This window comes from Camelus ferus, chromosome 14, assembly GCF_009834535.1.
Source record: "Camelus ferus isolate YT-003-E chromosome 14, BCGSAC_Cfer_1.0, whole genome shotgun sequence".
In the NCBI taxonomy this organism is placed as follows: domain Eukaryota; kingdom Metazoa; phylum Chordata; class Mammalia; order Artiodactyla; family Camelidae; genus Camelus; species Camelus ferus.
The window spans coordinates 23,701,123-23,717,324 of record NC_045709.1 but is presented as its reverse complement, the minus strand read 5'-3'; the positions used below and the strand labels follow the sequence as shown (position 1 = coordinate 23,717,324).

Sequence of the window (16,202 nt, the reverse complement as noted above, 5' to 3'; positions counted from 1 at the left end):
TTGGTCAGCTCTTAGTCCTTCAGAGCCTGCAGCGTCCAGGGCACTCATCGGTGGGCTCGAAACACCTAGCACAGGACCCGGCACGTCACAGGCACTCACTGAGCAAGGTTCCCCTCCACCTCGGCAGTTACAGATCGCGAGTGGCATATTTTCCATTCCTCAAGGCTGTCAATCTGTATTATGTTCTGACATTCCTTTCCTTCATTTCTTTACCAATTTAATAATCTTGGTAAACTTAAATTCCGCTAAGTAGCTTTAAATCCTTTCTGGTATAAGGTGAGGATACAATTTCTTTTTAATGTTTACAAACTTTTCTTAACGGTACTTTTGAAAGTACCATAATTTCTATTTTAAATACTGTTTCCAGGCTTATAGCAGCAACCCACGATTTATTTTCTCTTTGATTGCTTTGAACTGATGACAAGTCCACTAAGCCATATATTCCAAACCAGGTGCAACTTCGCAAAGGCACAGGAGAGAGAATATATAAAACAAGCCAAAAGAAATCAACAGGCTCAAGAAACAATTAGTAACCAACTTTTATGGCAGTATATTTTTTACAGAGGTAGTGTTCCATACATAGGAAACTGCCTTGGCTTACTTAACAGAAAGGTTTGTTAAAGCTAATTATTTTTGGTTTGAAACAGATCTTTTTAAGCCTTTAAAGTTTCAATGGCTTTCATAGCATGTGAGACACAACAGTTTCCAGCATGTAATGTGTATTACTATGTTATTTTTATAATTAAAGGAACCATAATTGTCGGGAAGTTCAAATAGTTACACCTCCACCAACAGTGCTGATTGCTCAGACACAGTAATGAAAATTAAAATTCCCCTGGTGAAACATTTGCATTGTAATTTAATAGTTTTAGCTAATCATAAAAAATTTAAAATATTAAGAGACAATTTTATTATCATTGAAGGGGAAATTACTTGTCAAGTAAACCAGACTTGAAAGATACTTTCAAATCAACATCAATTTAGGAACTATTCCCTTTTGCGTATTCAGAAGTGATTTCCGTTCATCTTTTTACTCTTCAGAAATAGTGCATAAAAGAAATGGCGATTACTCTGGAAAGATCTCGGAAGATAAAACTGGAGCTAGACTCGGTTTTCCTTTTTTAAAAATAACCAGTAATTACAACTGCAAGAAAACAGATTCAGGTTTTTCTTCCATTCTCTGAGTGCTTTGTGATCAAATTACTCAAATTAACTTCAGTATGTTGCAAAGGCTGTTCCGAGAAGTGTAGTCCTGTAAGACGCTCTGGGAAGAGACCATTAAATGAGCGGAGGAAAGGCGGATTGGGATCATCCTCTAGAGCCTCACGACATCCACCAGTGTGCTAAAACATGCGACTTCTCACAGTAAAGAAACTAGTTTTATTTCTTTAATTACTTCCTAAAAGCTAAGTTGTAAAGAATTAGTGTCATTTTGGGAATCACTGTTAATTAGGATTTTTTGTTGTTGTAGTAATAATATGAGCATATTCAGCTGAAACTGAAACCACTGACTTTAATCAATGTTCTCACTGAGAAAAGATACAGTAAATAACATGGTGACCTCTGTCACAGCAGCACCGCAGTGCTGTGGCTAGGGCTGTGAGATCACTGTACTGATGCCACAGGATTTAAAAATAGTGAGTGACTTATCAGGTATTAGTCTCCGTGTGAGGACACATTTATCTAATGGAACAAAATGTGCTCTTACAAATAACCTTTAAATAGAATGGGGTTTATTGAGCATCTACTAGTATATTGTATCCACCACCATGCTGTAAATGCTTTCTCTGGGAATAAACATTTATGGTCCTATGATTCGGATGGCAGACCCGTGGAAATCAACGTGAACCCTAAGTAGCTTAGCCAGGAACTGAACCCAGGCCTCTCTGCCTCCACCCCGTACTCTGCCAGTTCAAACGGCTTTACCAGGTCAGCCCTCAGAAAGGACTGTGCAGAGCAGTCCAGTTATGAGCAGGTGTACAAGTCAGAAGGCCTTAAGACCCTGGACTTAGTAAAAGGAGCACCTGAAGATTAACCTGGCAAAGTAGTAAATGAACACTACCAAATCTTAAAAACAAAACTGCTAACTACTATGGAAACAAAAACATTTAGCACATCCCTGCTTAAACTCTCTTTGCTTCAGTGTTTTTCATTTATCAGCTCTGGAAGCATCAGTGACCTACCTCAGTTTATTCTCATGCTAGACATTAAAAACAGTTTCAGAATGAGAGTTCAGGAGGACGCTGATTTACGTGCTAGAACTGGTATGTATGCTGCCATTAGAACTGCATGCAATCTCCAAGCAGGAATTTCTCATTAATTTCACCAAACATGTCCTTCGCTTCCACTTAGTTTTAAAAGAACGGCTATTTGAGATTACAAAGAATGCACAAGACCTAATCTGGGAAACTACTGTCTAAGAAATGTTTCGTATTCTAATCACTGCACCAAAGTCATCATTCATAAGTGACTCAGTATAACCAGACTATACCTTCAAAGAGCACCACTATTTTAAAGATGTTTTTTAAGAAACGATCAGATTTCGCTATCTGGGACCTTTAAAATCATCTGCGGCTCTCTCCAAGGACAGACGATTAGCCTGGGCCTAAGCCCCACTAGTAATGAATGCGCTCGACTCAGTTCCTAGACCACCTCGTTGTTCTTTAACCACCCTTGGAGTGGAACCAAGTCTCAATATAACCTAAGAAATACCGTTACAAATCAATGAACATTCAAAGTAAAATCAAGTTTAAAATAAATATATTTTCAAAATGGATTTTCTTTCTTTAAAAAATTAACTTTTCACTGTGTATGTTTACAAGGTTTAGGATTAGGTAAAAAGGAAAGTCTGTCTGACACACAGCAGAATGGTACTTTTCCACTTGCCCTGAAAGACCAAAAAGAACGACCAAAACTGCTAAAAATACACACTACAAATATGCCCCAAATCCAATGATTTAACTAGTGACTCTGAAATTGTTTCTAAGACCATGAGCTGAGATAAAAATAAATATGCTCAATATTACAGTACATAAACTGTGCTCTTCTGAATCCTGGGTATTCTGTTAGGGTCGGGGGTTCTCCCAGAAGGTAACACAAATCCTTGTCTTAACTGTTTTAACAGGTATGTCCTCAGTGTTTTTAATTTCAAATTACTTTACGGTTGTGTAATGTCCCCAGTGTCAATTATCCTAGGCTGGTAAATGAACTGTCACCACTTCAAGAATTCTCATGAAACAGTCTAAATACCTATGAACAAATCACACATGGTCAAAACAAAAATGTAATAAAAGTATTTAGTGAAAAGACACATTTTAACTCCTATTTATAGGTTAAAAAACACAAATAAAATTTTATCAATTTGATATTCAGCTTGTAACTGGCTCAATACATCGCTGTGATTTATCTCCCAATACTGTATTGTAGCATCTTTTGAAAAACTAAATGCAACTTTATACCTTTATTAATAATGTTAATAGAGGTAAATATTTAAACAGTATATTTGTCCCTGGGTCTCTTAAAAAAACTGAAAAGTCTTAGTATAAGTTTAAAATTTTAATATTTATAAATTTAAAAAATTTTACATGTGCTGAATGGTAGCTGTGCCAACATTTTGTGACCATTAAACCACAAGCTCACTTTCCCCTTTGTACAGAAGACAGTATCACAATACCAGTGTTTGCAACCTGTCATAATTTTATGTGGTAAAAGCCGCCACACCAGGAAGCCTGGGCTCAGCAGCACACGTGAGGCCAGATCCCCACTAGGTACCTCGTGCAGACGCAGTATTTCATCTCGGGCCAGGAAAGTCAGCTACTAGTACGGATCTGACGGCTCCTAACAGCTCCGAAGCCGCCGAGAGAACAGGCGGGATAGAAACCCCAAAACAAAACCTCCCCCTGCTGGGGCAGCTGGGACCAGGCCAGGAGCAAAGCACAGTGGGCGAGGTGGACAAAGTCGGTCTGGGGGTTTGGGTGTGAGGCTCCAGAGGCCCCTGCACAAGCCCCTCACCCCACCACCCCCAAGGCCACCTTTACAAACACTGACTCTCCAGGGGGTGAGGCCCAGGAGAGTCACCTCACCCGCCCTCTTCAGAACAGAATGGATGCCCATTACTAAGCTTTTACCTTTACCTGAACCAAATGTATTCTTTGGCTAAGTATGTCATGAGTTCCCATACAATCAATCAGGAATATTTCACATTTTCACATCTAAGTTAGAATGTTTAAAGTTCACCTTGAACCACGGCACTTCAAATCAATTTTAGCTCAGCAGTAAACCTAAGTTGGACATTTTTAAATTTTAGAAAATCTTTAAAATTTTTAATGTAATTTAAATTTTTATAGAAGTCTTAGATGCAGTGTTTTTAAAACATAGTTACCAAGGCAGAAAATATCCACTTACATTTTAAAATAATTTAAAGCATTATTATAGCCTCAAATCAGCTGAGTTATTCTGAGGAGAAATTTACAGCAACTTATAAAGAATACCTATTCAAACCAGCTCCTCATTCTCCGGTTTTATAAAACCCCTCAGAAGTACTGAGGCTCCTTCTGCCTCAGCAGTTACCATTTCATTCAGCAGTTAACAATGATAACCGCCCGGCAGAGACAGCTCACTCCCTCAGGTCTGAGGACAACGCCTCTGATGACAGAGGCGGCAGACAGAACCCGGGAAAACCGTAAGAGACAAAAATAGTATTTTACAGGTTCAACTGACACTGTGAATTAAGATACTCAAACTTGAAATCCTTGCAACTGACAACCAGCTCCCTTAGTACAAGTATTAACAGAAATGGGAAATTTGGTGATATTAGAAATACAAAGACTTAACATTTTTGGTAAAAGAGAAAGATCAGTCAAAAACAGGGGAGTTAAATAATGCTGACTGGGGGAAATTATACGGATGCTTGGTTTTGAAATACAGACTGTGGGGGAAAAAAGTAGTAACCATCTCCTCTGAACAGAGTAATATAAGATAATTAGATACATGGCTTACAACCAAATGAGACTACATTCCTAAAATTAGCTTGAAAAAGTCGCAGAGTTTTTTCATGTAAAATGTCATACTTTATACCAGGTGGAAACTCAGTGCAGCGATGGCGCCATGCCACTGGCTCCCAACAGGTGAAGACACAGCGAGGCAGAAAGACCCGAACAACTGTGTTGAAAGGGTGCTGTCAAATACTGTCTCAGGTCTCTACCTACGAGGACCACAAATGCAAACCAACCCCGCCAACAGCTGCGGGAGTCAGGCACGGTGCTGCCACACGGACACAGACCGCAAAGGCACGAAGACTGCAGAGACCGTGCCTTCACAAACACGTGGGCCAAGGAGTGTAAACTCAAGCAGAGTGAACTGGAAATGGAGGTCAAAGGTACTGCGTGAACAACAGCAATTTTATACAACACAGCGTAACTGAAACATCAGATACTTGACAGTGTTCCTTTAACATACATAAAAGGGGACACAAATAATGCTTCTGTTTTTAAAACTCTTTTGACTACTTAACAGTCAGTTCTAACAGTAAAGATTAGTTTACTAGAATTAAGCCAGTGTTCTAGACACCCACTGGGCCAAGAGCATTTTTTAAAAAAGCAGAACAAACAAACAAAAAAACCAAAAAAAACCCCACCAAACTGAAAAGCCAGTAACCACAGCTAAAGACAAAACTGGATGAAATAAAACAAAAGACCCAGACGAAACAAGCATCCAATCAGCAAAAAACACAAGCAACTATCTGGGAAGAGTCTGGCTGCTGCAGGTGGCATCCCTATTCCATGAAATGGTGGTGTTTCCTTCCAGTTGGCCACAAATCAACACTCTGATGTGATCGTGAATATTATTTAGTCCAATCTGAAGTAAATATTGTCTTAATTTAAAGCGGTCTAATGAGACTGCCGTGTTGCAGCAGCACCTGGGCAAATTTAGCAAACACATTTCCGTCTAGATAAGCTATTAAACACAGATGTCCTTTTATTTACCAAGGCATTCCTTTCCAACTCTTCCTTATTTTTAATAACAACTTGATTACGATTTTGTAGCAGTCAGTGGACCTACCCAGTCAGCTGTGTGTCCAGTGCCCTTAGGCAAAGGGACACGCTTTGCATGCACACAGATACACACAGCTCACAACTGCTGAGCTTGTGGGAGCTAGGAAACGTAAACACCGAGCCCAAGGCGAAGTGCCGACCGCTGCACCTGACTTCAGGTTCTTTAGGGGAAAGGAGAAATCTAAGAGTGTGCTGTCCAAGGGATGCTGCGGAATCTAACAGCACGTGCAGTTCATGACGAGCGGTACCAGTTCTTTCCTAGATGTCTCTTAGAAGACACTTCTGCTCCACCTCAGTTGTTACTCAACTGTGATCAAATCAAGAGAAATGTTCCTCAAAAAGCTCCCCGCTTTGCATCAACCTGCGTCTAACAGCGCACGCACAGGTTGGATGTAATTTAGATGCTCCGGTTTGGTTAACTACAACTGTTAAGAGCAGAGTTATACAGACGTGCACAGCGTCACATGCGAAGGCGCACAGACCATACGCAACCTGGGTGGGAACACTACGTTCGAAGGCCAGCCCCGCAGACTGTCGAGAACCCAGCGGAAGGAGAACGCCCCGCTCCCGGACCGCCTGCGCCGGGCCCCGTCCCTGTGCTGTGCGACGCGGACGCGGCGGTGGCCGAGTGTCATACGCCTGCTGCTCGTGCGCTTGCTTGCGCGTCCACTGGCACACAGAACTAAGGCAAGGGGAGCGTGGCAGCAGCACGAAACTCCTGATTAGAAAAGTCAAACTGGAGGATCTGAAGTGAATGTTTTGCTCTCAAACCGACGGGGCTCCTGTGGAACGAGGACGACAGCCCCTCCAGCAGAGCTGCCGCCCCAGCGCCCCACGTGCCACAGTCTGCAGGAGTCAGGAATCCAGCTCCTTCAGAACAGTTACTGCTTCAGCAAGCCATTCAGAGCAGACCCACGGGCTGCGTGGTGGGACAGAAACACTCAGAGGTCAGCTAGGTACGAATGAGCCTTCACCTCACTCGTGAAACCACACAAATACACGACCACAGGGCGCGGGGCCACAGCAGCTAACACCCTAAGCCAATGCTGAAGCACTGACTTGATTTCCTACTGAAACAAATCTGCGCTTTTGTTTATTTTCTTCTTAAAATTAAGGCAATGAAATGGCTACAGTTCCTCAAGTTCTTCCCATGGAACAAAGATACACACGTATTTTCCTCCTCAAGTTCAGGCATCAGAGTATGATTAGAGGCCTGCATTCACAACGCCTGCAGTTACCAGGCTGATGCTGCAAAACAGACAGACAGTGAGAGGGTGTGTCCAACAGGCCGCAGGCACCAGAGGTGCTCTTCCACTGCTGGACGGCCTCCTGGTCCTCAGAGGGAGGACTCAGAAAGCACAAAGCCCCTGAAAGCTCCCCGTGTCGTCTGCAGAGACTGAAAACTGGGGGTGGGGGGGTGGGGGGAGCAGAGGAGAGGAGCTTATTAAAAGGAAGGATCTAAGATCCAGCAGACAGATTTGGACTCCGGGGGTCTACAGCTGGGCCCAAGAGTCTACCTTTCAACCAGCTCCTCAGGGGTGCAGGGGCTCAGCAGACGACACCTGGAGAACTCCGCCGAGAGACACCCACCTGGGACCTGATGACACCAAGTCTCAGCTTGGGCAGCCGCCACCTGATGCTCTAAGAGGGAAAAGGCACTGAATGTGTATTCACGGTGCCCACGTCTGCACACAGACAAAATCTCATTTAGAATTTAAAGATCACCATTGGAAATCAACAAGACACGTATGACGCTCGGTGGCTGATACCCAACAGCAGAAGCTGACGCCAGGATGACTCCCTCCTTCACTGCATCACACCCCAAACCATCAGGATCTCCAAATCCAAAGGGCCAAAGAACCGAGGAACAGGACAAGACTCAAGTCAACTTTTAGCAATTCAGTGCACTTTGCAGGAAGGATCTGATTAAGCATAAAGTTTTGTCATTTATTTGACACAAAGGAGACCACCAACATTCGCCATAAACTCTTCTAGACTCTTCAGGAAGGCCATCTTCTGCTTGCGATCCAGCGCGGGCGGAGTGCTGCTGGCTGTGAGCTTGTTGAAGGCGTCCGCTAACCTCTGGTAAATAATCGGGTCTTGCTGACTCGATAGTAACGTTTCAACCAACTCAGAGTATTCAGCCTGTTGAAGAGATAAGTACACGTGAGAACACGTATGTTCCTCAAATACCACACAGAACACCCACTGCTGGACGGTGGGTTCTAAAAGGCAAGGTCTGACAACCTTTTTTAAAAAGTTGTCTACAGTATTGTGTCAGTTTCAGGTGTACAGCAAAGCGGTTCAGTTATATGTGTGTGTGTACTGCGTTGCAGATACTTTTCCATTACAGGTTATTATAAGATACTGAATGTAGTTCCCTGTGCTCCACAGTAGGTCCTTCTTGTTTATCTTTTTTGTATGTAGTAGTGTGTATCTGCTAATTCCAAACTCCCAATTTATCCCTCCCCCTTTCTTCCCCTTTGTTAACCATAAGTTTGTTTTCTATGTCTGCGAGTCTCTTTCTGTTTTGTAAGTAAGTTCACTAGTATTATTTTTTAGATTCCACATATAAGTGACATCATATAATATTTGTCTTTCTGTCTGATTCACTTCACTAAGTATGATAATCTCTAGGTCCATCCACATTGCTGCAAATGGTATTGTTTCATTCTTTTTTGTGGCTGAGTAGTATTCCATTGCATAAACATACCACAACTTCATTATCCAGTCATGTGTTGATGGACGTTTAGGTTGTTTCCATGTCTTGGCTGTTGTAAATAGTGCCACTATGAACACTGAGGCACATGTATTTTTTCAAACTAGAGTTTTTATCTTTTCTGGATATATGCTCAGGAGTGGGATTGCCGGATTGTATAGTAAGTCTGTTTTTAGTTTTTTAAGGAATCTCCATACTGTTTTCCATAGTGGCTACATTCCCAGCAACAATGCAGGAGGGCTCCCTTTTCTCCACACCCTCTCCAGCATTTATTATTTGCAGACTTTTTGATGATGGCTATTTTGACCAGTGTGAGTTGACACCTCCAAGTAGTTCTGATTTGCATTTCTCTGATAATTAGTGATACTGAGCATCTTTTCATGGGCCTGTTGTCCATCTGACAGTTCTTTTTAATATGTAACATTTACTGGAAGTTTACGATTATCTGGGTACTGTTCCAACCTTTCATATTAGTAACTCTTTCCTAACAATCCTGTGAGGTAGGCACTGCTTATGTATCTCTGTTCTGCAGACAGAAGTTCTGACAGACGGTGAGCGTATGTAACATGTCCACACTCACACTGCCTCTGAGCAAGAACTGGCTGTTTGGCTCCAGATCTCCTGTGACCACTAACCCTGACATGTTGCCTCTTCCTTCTGTGCTTTCTAAGCATTTTTTAAAAAATACATAACCTAAGTCTGTGACCTTTCAAATTCCTGGAGGTTTATGCCATGTGTTGCCATCGTGGCTCTGAGCACAGCCATGCACACACGGGCAGACAGGACCTGGGGGCCGTCCTTCCTCAGAGAGGGGGCAGGACACCCGGACGACTGTACCCCGCGGCTCTCAGAGGAAGGGGCTCAGCAAACACAGGAAGATTGCGGGGGTGGCTGTACTTTTTCTGTCTGTAATACCCTCCACAAGAAAGCCTTACACAGAGGAGAGGTGTGGGGTCAGGGCAGCTCCCCCAGATAAGCGCTCATAGAAAAGCTTATCTGTCTCTCTTTTTCATTAGTGTCCCAGGACATCACCACAGAACAAAATGCTGAAGCCAAGTATTAATCACATCTGGACGGAAAGAGTAAGGCACAGCCCCTACCCACCCCCAGCACCAAGCCAGGGTGGCTGCACGAACCACCCTCCCAAGGGAGAGGCCTGATCGCGGGCTCGAGCGCAGACTCAAATCCCTCCGCTGCACACGAGGAGTGGCAGTGCCGCCCAGGCCAGACCAGCAAGAGTCCGTGCCGGCCCACGCCTAGTCCTGCTCTCCTTCCTCCAGTGTAACTCGTTTTTTTTTCTTTTTTTCTTTTTTTAACATTATTAATTGAGTTATAGTCAGTTTACAATGCTGTGTCAAATTCCAGTGGTGAGCACACTTTTTCAGTCGTACGTGAACATGCATGTATTCACGGCCACACTGTTTTCTCTGTGAGCCGCCACCAGACCTTGTGTATGTTTCCCTGTGCTGTACGTACTAGTTTTCTAAAAGGCCATCGGAACGTAACGGCTGACGTACGTGGGGCAAGGGCGCCAGGTGGTGGAGGAAGGCCCCCGAGACGGGCGCCACCTGAGCAGGCTCTGCGAGGGGAACAAGGGCCCACGGCCCAGTGTACCCCCGCGGGCGCAGGCAGAACAGGAGGACTGCGGGGAAGGCGCATTTAAACCCTCCAAACCCTGAGCGCCAGTCAAGGCACAAGCCACAGCTTCTATGCTTGGAAAAAGCCAAGCTTCCACTGGCAAGGACTTGGGCAGGCTGGGACACTCCCGGGAGCCTGGGGCAGCTGGGGGCCTGATGCGGCCCTGCCCGAGCACCCACCAGGCACACGCCCCCTGGGAGTGGGGCACACGGGCGAGCCCGGCACAGCCTCTCTCGGCTCCGGCACCCCGATCAGGGCGCTTCAGTCTTCAAAGGCTCAAACCACCAAACAAACAACATTGTTTTCCATGCTGTGCTAAGAAATAACACGCTTGTTTCCCACGCTATCCGACAGCAGACCCCTCAGGGGCCCCATTGTCTCCGTTGCAAAGCTGTGAGTTCCCCAAGGACAGAGACCACATCACTGTCACTGTCACGTCTGATTCCTGGGCCCGAGCACAGTCTCTGAGGACAAGCTCTAGGGCAGCGACGGATGTGAAGGATGGTCTGTCACAGTGGAGAAGGGGAACAGCTGCTTACTACCATCAAACAGCTTGTCAGACAGCCACACAATGATGAGTGGGAGCGCCCGGCGGGCCAGAAATACGGCCTGGGTGGACGGAGCGGAGGCACCAACCAGGCACAGACCCGCTAGGGACGCAGGCGCCAGCGGCTCCCCCACCACCTGAACCGCCCCCCCGCCGGGCACCAGCCAGGGGACCCGGGAGGCGAGCCCAGTACCTGATGCAAGCACACCAACGTGTAGAAAGCTTCTCCGGCTGCAGTGGTCATCTCCGTGTTGTGCTTTTGCAAAACCAGCATATCAAAAACCAGCTGAAAGCACACAAGGACACCCCCAAATAAGACACACGACGGCCAGACAGCCCCTAGCCCCGCCCGGCTCCGGACAGGAAACAGAAGGGTGCAGTTGCTCTTCGATACGTTAAATAATTCAATAAATCCGAAAAGTCAAGGAAACGGCTTCTAAAGACCCAAGGCTAACGCACAGTCCAACAGCCAAATTCCCTGTCATACTCGCCACACACATTGTCAAGACACGAAGTAACAGTGGAGAGCGATGTGCCCCGGGAAGCTGGCCTCCAGAGAACAGTGACCAGGGGGAAGTATTTCCCACGAAGCTGTCAGTGCCTCTGGAGGACTGGCCCCCTGGAAACTGAGCACACCTACCTGGGCAGGTGGTCGCACGACACGCCCCGAACGCCTCACCTTGAGGAAGTGCCGCGTGGCCAGGAACAGCGGCGAGTCCGTCTCCTGCGCTTTGGCGCACTGCTCCGCTAAGGGCGTCAATGCCTCCAGGCACAGCTGGCAAACCTCCGAGCTCATTCTGATCGCCAAGGTCAAAGAACAGACTAGAGCAGCTATGCCTCACTTACAAAAGGTAAAAGCTAGAGCTGCCGTGCAAGGGGCGAGCCCTTCCAGAGCGCACACGGTCAGGTGAGCACTGGGAGAGAGGAGGACCCCGGGCGCCCTGACCACGCAGCGCTCGGCCAGGCAGAGGCCAGCGCTCGGCCCCGGGGTGCGACACTACCCATGCTGGCCCGAGCGGAGAGTGACCTTGGGACCTGGGGCCAAACGCCTCTGGCTGCTGTGAAAGAGGACCAGATGAGGCAAATTAATGAAAGAAACACAGAATGAGGGTGGTTATGGAGAAGACTACTTTTAAGGAAGTTAAGACTGACCCTCAAAACACAAATTTTAAAACCTTTTCTTCAGGCAAGCTCTTCTTCCCCAGTGACAAGTGATCACAATGTTCATTCAAAGGATATGATGTCATTCCTAGTTCCAGCGAGTACATCAGACTCTTAAACAGATCCTCAGGAAGCTGTGGTATTTTTTCAGGAAAAATCTCACAGATAAATGTGATTAATTTGTAGTACTGATTACAAAGGGTGGGAAACTGAAAAAGAAATATTAAACAATTAGATGTTAGATAATATCTGATTTGTTTTCATTAATAGAATAAAGTAATAACTGTCAAGCTTCTAAGTATAATGATTTTGTTTAAAACAAATACAAGATACAGAAAACATAAAGACCTAATTAAATGTAAAAATAAATTACAATAAAGGGAATAATTTTACCTTGAAAAAGGAAACAAAACAGCCAAATCTAAAGTTATTAAATGACCTGGGAATAAAACCCCTTTGCAAATGTATTTATTTGCCCTCAATCATGCTGGAAAAACTGCAAGAATGTAACTCAAATTGTTACAATTATGCTCAGGACAGAGCGCCCAATCCCATACACTTCCATACTGTTTCCCGGCTGCAGAGTCCTAGAGAACTGAGTAAAAGTAGGTAAACCTCCAGTTTAATCTCACTTAAGAAAATACATATCTAAATATTCAGTGGTTTATCTGATGAATAAACACCAAAAACCCTAAAAGCAAATCAATACACAGAGCTTCCTACATGTGCCACCCTCTGTCTGCTGCAGGAGCCCCTGGCTCAGGGGCTCCCCAAACCCCTCTGCAGAGACACTTCTCAGGAGGGAAGCACGCACCCGGCTCTCCTGCACTTGCCCCAACTCCTAACGCTCCCGCCTCCCTCCCTCCCCACCTCCTCACTGCCTCTGCACTCGTCCTTCCTGCGCACTGTGCGTGCCCCTCACCCCAATGGCATGGCACAGCACGCAGGGAGGAGGAAGGGCGGCCCCACCACCCCGCACCCTCGACACTGACTGTGAGGAAAATCACCAGGCACAACGTACTCAGAAGGTACAATCCTTAAACCTGCACCAGCCCTGGTTTCTTAGCATCCCGTCTCTACGTGGAGGGGCTGCTGCCCAGCCCCTGGATCTGAGAGAGGAGTTCGAGAAGGACCCCAGGAACACACCAAACACGCAGCTCACTTTACGCGCCTGACAGCGACGAGGGAGCCTGCGCTGCGAACACCAGAGCTGTTTCTGGCAGAACCGTCCTTCTCTGACGGTGGTGGTCAGAGAACGAGGCCTCGGGGCAGCCTAGGCGAGGTCCGTGGACGGAGCAGCACACACGAGCGTGAAGGGCACGCAACAGTAACACAAACGTTCTATTTTCACACGCACGTAACAGACAAGCAGGTACTGGCAGCCCTCCATTAAATCAGGTGTGTTCCTGTCTGAAAGGCCCTCAGACCCGAGCGCACGCAGCTCCAGCAGCACGTTCGTGTCCTCAGTTACCTTCAGGAGGTCCTGGGACATCAAGGGCAGAATCAGGTTCACCCCGTACAGCACGACATCCGCCGCTGACACAGGCCTGCCGGCCGTCGGCCCCACCTCCTGCCCTCGGAAAACCTCGTCTGCAAAGGGAAAACCAGCGGTCGCACAGCCGGACGCCGACGGCGCCACAGAGCTCCCCTCCCCCCGCAGGAAGGTGGGCAGGTCCCGCCCCACGAGGGGACAAGCAGCATCTCCGAGCAGGCGGACGACAGACACCGGCCGTGGTCCCGGGCCGCTCAGGGTCTCGGGGTGCCTGGAGCAGACACTCCACGCTCACACTCCTCTCCCACAAGGACGGCAGCACGCTCGTGCCTAGGCAGTGGTTTTGAAAAGTAAAACTGACCCCACAGAAACACTGGGCACACTATGAGTTACACACTTTCCATGGTAATATTTACTTTTCTCACAGGTGTGTGGGGTTGTTCTGAACTGGAAAGGAATGCGGGAAAATACGGAAATTAAGTGCTGCATAAAAATACAGCTTTTAAAAAAGCTACGGGTAGGGGGTGGGGTACAGCTCAGTGGTGGAATTCATGCTTAGCATGCATAAGGTCCTGGGTTCAATTCCCAGCACCTCCATTAAAATAAGTAAATAAATAAAAAGAAAATAAACTATTTTTAAAAGTATGTTAAAAAATAAAGAAGCTACCAATATGGCAAAGGATTATTATCCTTAATCTGTAAAGAAAGCACATCCACACAACACTGTAAACTGACTATACTTAAATAAAAATTTTTAAAAACTGGGTCTCACACACACACACAAAAAGAATGCACAGAAAATTAGTAAGAATCCTAAAACCTAAGTAGATAAGGGATCAAAATCTATAAACAAATATCTAACAAAACCATATACCCAATGAAAAAGTTTGTTCTACTCATTAAGCAAGCAACACAAATTTTTAAAAAAATACTACTTCTGATTCATTAGATTAAAAATGACTCTTGAGTGATAACATTTAAACACCGGTGAGAAACAGTGTGACAGTCATCCTCAAAAGCAATATAGTAAGAGCCTCTGAGCAGTGGACACAGTAACGATATAATCAGAAATGTAGACAGAGATTTGTCCACAGAAGTTACGGACACATCACTGCAGCAGCAAAACTGTAAATACTCCAGATGCCCAGCGCTAGGAAAACAGGTGGAACCCCAAATGCAGGTCACCACACAGCCATCAAGAAGTTACGGAAATTTTAAAGACAAGGGAAAGGCCAACAATACATTAATGAAAAGGCAGAATATAAAATCGTATTTGGAGTAGTTACGAAAAAAGCCGTGCAAAATAGCCAAAAGGGAGACTACCAAAGCAGTTTACACTTGGCTCTGGATCATGTGAAGTTCTTCTATTAAGAGCATGTTACTTTCACAACAAGAGAAAAAATGGACTAAACACGGGGGGGAAAAGCACTTCCACTTAACGGCCGACGAGGCCGCGCCGCGCAGGTCACCTGTGTCGCTGAAGTCGATGAACTCCTTGGACAGCAGGTTGGTGAGGAGCTCCATGATGAGGAGCAGGTCCTGGTACTGCTCCTCCTCCGCCGTGACGTCTATCCTCTGCCGCCCCAGGTTATTCTTTGAGTAGACTTGCAGCAAAGTGAGGCAGGCTTCATACAAGTTCATAGCTTTGGACTGCAGGAAAGCACACACACACACACACACACACACAGACATCTTCACTGCCTGAATATGAAACTCGGTGTGTCTAAGCATCCACCCCAATCACAGAACGAAGAGACAAACCGCCACTTAACGTTCTAAATCATAGGAATCACCACAGAGAAATGGGTAGAACTGCCTACCATAACCCACTTGTTTTCTCAAATATTCCTCATTTGAATGAGTTTGACTGAGCAACACACTAGCCAAAGAAATTACCATTAACATTTTTAAGGCAGGAATCTACCTTCCTCTGAATGCTGAGTTCTTTTGAAAACAGTCATTCTGAAAAACTTTCTGGCGGCATACAAACATCATTTGAAATAACATCCATTAAATGTGAAGTAAAGACTCTGCTACTTTGCCAGAGCTTTAAGGAGTTCCCACGTGGAGGGAATGAAAGCGGAAGCCCTTACCTCTCCAAGGTAGCATATCTGCTTATGTGCGACTTCTACGAACACTTCTATTATGAGGTTGACGGTCTCTGGGGTATTTCTATACACTTCCATCAATCCAATGCAATTGGTAAGGAAGTCCATTAAAAAATTAAAAAGGATCGCCACATTGTCAACCTGGGTGGCCTCGGCAATGCCACACAGGGCCTCCAGAGTGGCCGTGATCTCCTGCTTGACCTCCTCCTGCTGGCACAGCTGCTGGAAGTTCTCCTGATTTATCACCCTCAGGAACCGCTGCTGAAGTGGCTGAAGAACCTACGAACATAAAGCATGAATCTTCCAAAAGCTCGGTTCATGTGCTCTGCTTCTTCACCTGGGATACACACTCACTTTCCAAAACGGCTCTGACTGCTGGAGGCAGAAACGGCAAAGCAAAGACCACCTGAACCGTGAGTTGTTCCCTGCTCCACCTGAAGGTGCCCCAACTTCTGGGAAACATGAAGTCACACACAACATGTGG

General features: G+C 45.7%; 1 protein-coding gene across 6 annotated transcripts in view; it reads right to left on the bottom strand.

Annotated features, from left to right (window-relative positions):
- Positions 1–3,540: 3,540 nt before the first annotated feature.
- The window catches only part of XPO4 (exportin 4), a 102,481-nt gene continuing 89,819 nt past the window's right edge, over positions 3,541–16,202 (bottom strand). For 5 of the 6 annotated variants that reach the window (XM_032496461.1, XM_032496459.1, XM_032496464.1 and 2 more), the window contains 7 exons: positions 15,704–15,997; positions 15,080–15,260; positions 13,590–13,708; positions 12,197–12,327; positions 11,637–11,754; positions 11,151–11,243; positions 3,541–8,198 (listed from right to left, as the gene is read on the bottom strand). In XM_032496461.1, the coding sequence (XP_032352352.1) occupies positions 8,001–8,198; positions 11,151–11,243; positions 11,637–11,754; positions 12,197–12,327; positions 13,590–13,708; positions 15,080–15,260; positions 15,704–15,997 (1,134 nt within the window). In that variant the 3' untranslated portion in view covers positions 3,541–8,000. The remainder of the gene's footprint in view (positions 8,199–11,150; positions 11,244–11,636; positions 11,755–12,196; positions 12,328–13,589; positions 13,709–15,079; positions 15,261–15,703; positions 15,998–16,202) is intronic. The other variant, XM_032496460.1, reaches the window with a different exon arrangement.